Consider the following 8409-nt stretch of genomic DNA (forward strand, 5'->3'; position numbering starts at 1 on the left):
CTTCATTTGTATGTATGTGATTGTAATGTTTTTTTTGGTACAATTTATGTTGACAGTTTGTAATAAAGAATGTAAAAAAAACAAAAACAAACACTCGTTTTGTTGTGCAGGAGAAGACTGAAGACGACGTACGTGTTGGGGTTATAGATCTCGACGCTCTCTCTCCAGAAACTAGAGAATATCTTTGCTGTCTCACGGTTGGTTGGCTGTAGCTGCGGGTCGGCAGTGGTCTGAATGCATGGTTTCTATCGATACAGCCCAACTTGAAGCCACTAAACGGGTGACAGTCGCTGTCAAAACGGCTTCGTAGGCTGCATGTTTCAGAGCTAATCTTTGAAGAAGCACAACCATGGGCGTGGAAGTCGAAACAATATCTCCCGGTGATGGTAAGTTGATTTATTCGCGTATGTGTGCTTTGATATGGGGGCAGTTGTGGCGGTGTTGGGGTTCGGTTGTTCCCCGAAATGTCGTTTAATTTTTTGATAATTATCAACAAAATGTACTTAAAAATCAAGTTTATTGGCGTAGGAGGTGAAGTAATGTACTTGTTAGATAGCCCGCACATTATAGTAGTATTCGGGATGTAAGTGGGGATCTGTAAAGCCTGAATGTTTACTGTGGATCTTTCTAGAACTCTTCATACATACTGACACTGTCTAATAGGTTAAGTCTTTAGAAATTGAGAATTAGCTCACAAGGTAATTGAGATTTGGCATGCATGAAGGGTACGACCAGGAGCTAGACCTATAAAGCTCCTAAAGGCTTAAATCTCCCTGTCTAAGTACTAATAACGTAATTAACCAGAGGCATCTGATAGCCCCTCACCCTGAAAAAAAACCTCCAGGGTAAAGTTGCAACATGAGGATGAGTCTAACAGACACATATCTCACGTCAGTACGTCTGCAGGTATAAGAAAGACATTGCATTCCTGCCAGAAACACCTCCCCAGACTTAATCCAGTAATTGTTAATCTACTAGATTAGACTGTCAGGCATCCAAACACACAATAACAATTGTTTTCTCTTTCTTCTTGACAGGAAGAACATTTCCAAAGAAGGGCCAGACATGTGTTGTTCATTACATAGGTAACTGATTCTTTCTTGGCAAACCAGACGTCTTTCCTGTCTCCTTGTTGAGAGAGGAAATTTGTCCCTGTATGTGCATGTGTTGTTTTTTTCCCTCTTGACAATATGTGGTGCACAGCAGGGCTCAGTTTGCAGCCCGGCTCCCACAGAGTACACAGCCTGCGAGACATGTATGCACCTGTGTGTCGCCTACAGTTTCAAAGATAAGGGAGGAGCTGCCACCCCACCCAGAAAACATAATATTGCTTTTTTTTAATGCTGGGAAATTGGTGTCTCATGGTGTCAATTTCATTTTAGGGACGTGCAACTTTCACTATGCAAGTACACACACACATTTTCTTTTTCCTGTTTGTCTTCTGTCAGATTGCCCAATTTTGATGCGTGGCAGCGAGTCGGGAGTTATTTGGGGAATAAATTTGGGTTATTTGCTGCCCCCGGGGTTGGCAGACCAGACATCTAGGTCAGACAGAAAGTAAACAAAGCCCAGTTCACATGTCATCTGACTGTCTGGGTAATACAGCGTTATTACATGGCTATAAAAGATGTTTCACGCCTTGTAGTTAAGGCTCCATTGTAAACAGGTTTGACTGAAGTTGTATTGTGTGCATGCATGCAGGAGTCTGCAGCCAATTTGGGCTTGTAATTGCTTGAATGACATTTTTTTGTATTACGTTTAATGTAAGACTTGTGTTACAAGAGTCAGAACGACACAGGCTGACTCTGGAAGAACAAATGTGTTCAACTTTTTTGGGACAGTGGGAAAAAAAAAACAGATTTCCCCCTTGAGCCTGATCTCTGCAGAGATCAGAGACAGTAGTAATGAATTATGCTATATATGGAAATGATTCATCTCAGCATGTGAGGCTGCTCTATTAAGACACAGAACATCCCCGTCTGGGACGGTCGTGCATAGAGAGAGTTTGTCTCTTGCTCTTTGTCTGGTGCTCTTGTTTTCCTCGACCTCACATTATAGTGTTGATAAATTAACAGATTTTTCAGTTTGTTTAAGCACCATACCCATCTGTAGATTTATATTTATTTCAGATATATTTGTTTTCCTGCCTTTAATTTCGGCGCTCCTTTTATCACAATCACTAACAACTGTTCTGTTGTTCCAATAAAAAAAAAGGGTATAACCCTGAGAATGGCCGGTAAACTCTTTCTTTTGAAAGCATCCAGAACAATCTCCAGCTTGTGTTCCTCATTGTCTGAACCAGCCTGTGTCATTCTCTCCTTTTGGCTTTTCCTTTTTGACTCACAGGATTTACCATTAAGCTCCTGGTATTTTGGCACCGCTGGCACGCAAAATGCAGAGTTAAGCCAAAGCAAGGGCCGTGCCCATGGAGCACAAAAAGGGCTATAAATATGTTTTTGTATCAGCAGGGGAAATACGTTAGCGGCGGGTGGAAAGAAAAGAATGAATCAGTATTTAAAGGTGTACACAGCGTGAAAGTAAGACCATAAACCAGGAGATTAAGAGCGTTGTTTTCTCAGACACAGTTAGAGCATTTGTTTTGTATTAGTTAGATGTACTGTACGCAGTCAGGCATGTGTGCACCTGTAAACAATCGAGTCATATCATGATGGCTTATTAAGGTATTTGTAGTTTGATTATGAGTTCATCCACTTTGTTAAACTTCTGCTTTTAAGGAGTCAATAGGCAGAAATAATCCAAGAACAAATCCCCTTAATTAGTGTTGTCTGTTGCATGCTAACTTCCCAGGTCAGGACTCACCCATATTTGTTTAATTTAAAAGCTCACATACAGATTAATGTAGGATCAGATACAGATAGGGCTGTTAGCAGAGGTTAGCTGTATATTTGAGCCTGTTTGAGTCATCTAGCTGACTGTTAGCGTGCAGAGCCGCAGACTGCACCCTGCACTGCACCCTGCGCTGGTGTTAGCTTTCCAGATAGCACAGCTAAGATAAACACTGAGGCTGGACGGAGTGATTTCCCAATCCATGATGGGATTTGCAACCACTCCGTTTCCAGCATGGAGCTTCGTTCTTCTCACACAAACCCTCTCGCACACTCTCGCTGCGATGCCTTTTTGATCCTCACTTTCTCCTCTGGGATTTTAAACATGCAGACACACACATGCCACAGGGCACACAGACACTCAGATATGTGAGTGACCCCCTCTGACTGTGGTGAGAGCTGTGGTTGCCCAAATTAGCAGAGTGCACTTTGCCACGAGGCAGGTAAGGGCTCTGAATGTGGGAAAGTGGAAGGCCGAAATAATGAGAGAAGCTGCCTGTTGTTGTCGTCCTGTTTGTGTCACACAGAGGGCTTCTATAGTCCAAGCGATATGGGATTTTTGAGACTGATTACTGATAAGGCAGCCAATATAATTAGTTTATGTGGTGAATAAAACCAGACCACTTCCACATGGATTATGCACCAATTTTGCACCAACATGAGCCTGCAAAGGTACCCAAAAAGCTGATTTTATTCAACACAGAAATTCATAGAATATTGATATCAGTGCGGCCAGACTGAAAATACAGCAATATCATACTGCAGCTTTAAAATGATCGGATTTAACCAAAAACTATCCTACCGATGAAACAAAAAGGGAAAGGGTCAATTTACACTCTGAATTGCAAAACTACGTCCTGTGCACCATATAGTGTAACAACATGGAGGTCCCATCCTTTAACCAATATAGCCACTGTATGCTTCACACAGCAGAGTCAGATGCAGCCCATTACACAATCACTGCTTCTGTTAGTCTCCGTCAAATAATAGGAAGCATATCTATTAAATCCTCGCACGTTCAGGGAAGCTGCCTGCAAGCCGCGCTCGCACAGAGGTGCAATTATCAACATGATCCCACATTCGGCCTTTTTTGGCATTATTGATCGTATATCCTGCAGAGGGCAAAAATATTGCACAAATACGATCGTACGTCTAGCAACACTAATTGCCGAATATTGAACATTATTTCACATTGTCAACCGATCCTACTGCAGACGTCAATCTGCAGCCGTGGTGCTCATCTGTTTTTACGTCAGACAGTGCTGAGTGTATTGTTAACTATAAAGTCAAAGCTGCTCTGCTAGAACAACTAAGAAAATCCAAAAAATACCTCATAACGGAACATTTCCAAAAACATATACACTGCTACAGGCGCATATTTGCTGAAATATCGAGTGCTTTCATCTGCTCTTGGATTATCTTTCACTGGCCTTGCCATGCTTTTACACATGTACACTGAGCTGCAAAGTCCAGTTCCAAATGTATATGACGGGCATAAGCTGAAAAATCTAATGCCAAATTGGACCATAAGCATTTTAGGCAGGCTGAGCCAGTAATCCTGCAATCACATGCTCATTTCTCCGTGTCAGGCTCTCACTGAAGGAAGAAAATGGAACTACAGCAGGCTGTGGGGTCCCGTGATTGATCAAGTTTACTATGATGATAAACTACCTCGTCGGTCTCCACTGACAGGACGCATGAGCTGTGGGAGCAGCAGGCCGACTGGATATGATGTCATGCCTAAATGTGGACGTCATTCCTTACCATGTTTGAGCTCCACCATGAAACGTGCTGCAGTGGAGGCCCAACGACTCTCCGTGTGTGACACAGAAATAGAGACTGAAACACGGGTTTGTGTGTCAGGAGATACCGAACCCGCCTGCCAGTGGAGAGTGTTGTGATTGAATGCCGTGGGAAGTGTTCAATCCCAACAGGGCAGAGTTAAAGAGAGCAAGAACAGAGGAGTTCTGTGAGCTCCCAAATTAGGACAAAAGGGACTGAAACTTAATTTGCAGATTACTTTACAATTAGACTATTTATTCTTTAGTCTAGAAAAAGTTATTAAAAATGCTCCTCATAGTTTCCCAGAGCCCAAAGTGACGTCTTCAAATTGCAGTTCAAAAACCTGCGACTTTTAATTTGAAATACGACAAAAAGCACCAATCCTTAGATTTAAGAAGCTGGAACAGGCAAATGTTTGACTTTCTTTGCTTGAAACATCACCAGTAGATTATGATTCAACAAACCTCGCTGGCTATCTATAGAAGCAGGACATCCTATATCTGGTTCAGAACTGACTCTTATTTGGCTCATATAGTGACTGTATTAGAGTAACGTTAAGGCACCACTGAGGATCGTTTTCTTTGCTCCAGCACAAACTTGCATTTACTGCCTATTACACGTCGCACTTACTCCCGCTCCGTCGCACTTAATGAAGCATGAGCAAGATTTAATTCTTTCCATTGAGACAAGCGTGCTCGCAGCTGTGAAATGCTGCAACACACATAAGTCTGTCGCGGACAGATAGCTTTACACGCATCTCATTTCATCCACACTTAGTTGGGCCGAGGGGGTTGTTGTGCTGGCAGTCGTCCTAGACGGGGGTGAGACAGGATACAGTAAACGGAGTAAAAATAACCCCACCCCTGTGCACCACAGCTCTCTGCAGATCCAGCCGGAGCACTACCAAGTGGAAGCCTTTCATGAGGAGAAAGTGTGGGAGCCGGGCTCAGGAAGTGAGCGGGCTCTTTATTTTTGCAGAGACCCCACCCAAAGAGTGATAACGGAGCACTGATACGAGTGGGGTTCAGGGAAACTAGATGCTATTGCTTTCCTGCGAGACACTCTGACAGCCATAAGTGAACGCTCTTGTTCCTCTTGATGTATGATGTTGCAGCACATTAGACTTTCAGTACATTAATAATCATGTTTATTTGAAACCATGCTGTCACTCAGCGACATGATGTAATCCATCTCTCCTTTTAGAACAATGCTGCGTTGTATTTGTGTCCACAGGAAACAAGAGCAGGTGTTTTCTCTCTATTGTTATTTTCCCCCTCAAACTGGTTTTGGCCAGTTGCCAGCATGTACCACGCTGCCCGTTGTTAACCCCTCTTCTGCCCTCCTCTGATATGATTGGAGCTCGCTGCTCCTTTTAGTGTAACACAGAGCAGCGGTTACAAATAGAGCTAAGTTATCAGGTGTTAATGCCTCCTTTTACGTCAGCAGTCTCTGAACACAGACCCTAACCAACCAGTGCGACTCACTAGCGCAACGCCCAGGATATGATCCCTCACTGGCTTCCCACCTGTGAACACTGCCAGTCAGTGTTTCCTTGCAAGTTGCGGCCACCGCTGCCAGAAACCAAACCTGCTTCTATGCGGCTGATGCAAGAAGGTTTTGCCTCTCTGCTGCTCAGCGCTCCGTGGCAGGTGGTATATGTCTTGGTTTGTGCACTTGATGACTCCGCGGTTGGGCCGAGCCCAGCCCGCTGTATCTGTGCTACTGTGATTCTTGGAAATGATGGACCTACTAAGTTTAGGTGGGATGAAAGGCGAGAAGCAATACAGTACCAGCATTCATGTGACCAGATGAGCCATCAGTAAAGTTGAGTTAGCACACAACTTTAAATGCCAAGTATTCACACTTGTTCAGTTACGACAGAGAGAGATAAATCAGTGTACTATCGGAGTACAACCTCAAAAATGCAGCCGGATGTTGCTGCAGGTGGAATTTTTTTTTTGCTTAATGCTACTTTGACTCCCTGCAAGGACTAACTAACTAGGTTCATGCGAGGGGTGGCAGTATTTTAATGGCCCCAGTGTTATAATCATGCCTGAACGGTCAGTGTTCTGAAGGAGCGCAGTCCTGCACTGCTCCGCCTTTGTTACCCATTTCTCCCTGTGGTCTAGATGCAGGCGAGCAATGGCCTAGTTAACTTCAAAAATAATCCACTAAACCAGGCCAACACTTCCTGATTCACATTCCCTTTGTTCATTTGGGTAATTGAAAAGGGCCCAAAGACGCTGATAAGAAAGCCCCACCAGAAAAGTTCCTCAGACTGGAGCCAGCAAAGCTTTATTCTTTTAATCTTAAACTGCCTCATGTCAAAACATTAGCTGCTGAGGGAAGGGCGTGCATTGATCTGGAATCACATGATAAACAAGGATAATGAGTTCATAAGAGTGTTAACTGTTCTGCTATAAGGAAAAGCACACACTTAGTCTTTATTAAATTGTAGTTTTTTTAAAAGCAGATGCCTCTTTACTCTCTAAAATGTGTTTAATGCAATTTCTCTTTGCTAGGTATGCTGCAGAACGGGAAGAAGTTTGACTCCTCTCGAGACAGGAACAAGCCCTTTAAGTTCAAGATCGGACGGGTGGAGGTCATCAAGGGCTGGGATGAAGGAGTAGCACAGGTAAGAGATGAAGGCCAGGCTGGTATATCCTCCTAAAACTTAAAGGAATATTTGATACCCAAAAGATAGTATACATTTAATACAAGAAGCTCCACAACATTATTATTTTAACATGTGATATATTTCCCTTTTCTCCTGTGCTTCAGATGAGCCTGGGTCAGAGGGCAAAAATCACCTGCACACCAGATCTGGCTTATGGAACGACAGGCCACCCCGGGGTCATCCCCCCGAACGCCACCCTTATATTCGACGTGGAACTGCTCAAGCTGGAGTGACCTCTGCTGGGGTCAGATACGAAGGTTGAAGCTTAATGAGGCTGCGTTCGCCACAACCTGTTTCCACAGGGAGACCATACTCGGCTGCTGCCCCACCATCCACCTGCTCTTTTTCTTTGATTTCTACAGTCTACTTTAGTTTGATATTTAAATGTACCTACTGCTGCTTTGTGGCCATCTAATCGTAATAGATACGGCGAAGAAAGGGTCGACATCATGCACGACTCTTTCTCAGACACCACAGTTTGTTTATGTTTGTTAGTCAGAAATGCTACTTTGTTTAGTTTCATTTAAAGTTGTACATTTTGTTGAACCATAAGGAAATCAGTCATCTAACAAAAGGCTGTACTACATTGCAATCAAAACAAATACTGCCTTACAGTTTCAACCACAGAGAAAGGGTACACGTGTTGAAAGTACATAACTTCTGCTCTGTATCTTAACTGGGCATTATATATATATACCACTGTCTGCATTGCCCTGCACTTTGATAAAGGTTTGTCCTGCTGAATGCTCTGAATGATGTTGCTATGTTTAGTATATTTTATATCCCTCAAAAACATTTACTGCAAGTGTACCCTATCCAGTCTAACCCAGTCCAATACTGTACAGAACTCTGTAAGAGCCATTGCTACTACGACAGTTTATCGACCAACTCTTGAATAAAAATGGCATGTACTGTGTTGAGAAATCTGTGTCCTGTGTTTGATGTGAGAGTGAGTGATTATTGATAATAGAGAAAACATGAAAAGGTTACAGTATATTTGACAGCATGCTTCACAGGGCTTTCTGCAGTAACATCGCCTCCTAGTGGTGGATTATAAATAAATGTACCGGCATAGCTGAGTCTGAATTATCCATAGTTAAATAA

At 43.1% G+C, this 8409-nt stretch overlaps 1 protein-coding gene across 1 annotated transcript; it reads left to right on the top strand.

Moving 5' to 3' along the window:
• The first annotated feature begins 199 nt into the window (after nt 1-199).
• On the top strand, nt 200-8214 carry fkbp1b (FKBP prolyl isomerase 1B). The gene is made up of 4 exons (XM_069656806.1): nt 200-386; nt 1038-1085; nt 7151-7263; nt 7410-8214. The coding sequence occupies exons 1-4, from the start codon at nt 350-352 to the stop codon at nt 7536-7538; spliced, it is 327 nt and encodes a 108-aa protein (XP_069512907.1). The 5' UTR covers nt 200-349; the 3' UTR covers nt 7539-8214.
• Nucleotides 8215-8409: the final 195 nt, after the last annotated feature.

This window comes from Semicossyphus pulcher, unplaced genomic scaffold (assembly GCF_022749685.1).
Source record: "Semicossyphus pulcher isolate SPU_LCO1_2020_fin unplaced genomic scaffold, fSemPul1.0.p SCAF_11, whole genome shotgun sequence".
NCBI classification, from domain to species: Eukaryota; Metazoa; Chordata; class Actinopteri; order Labriformes; family Labridae; genus Semicossyphus; species Semicossyphus pulcher.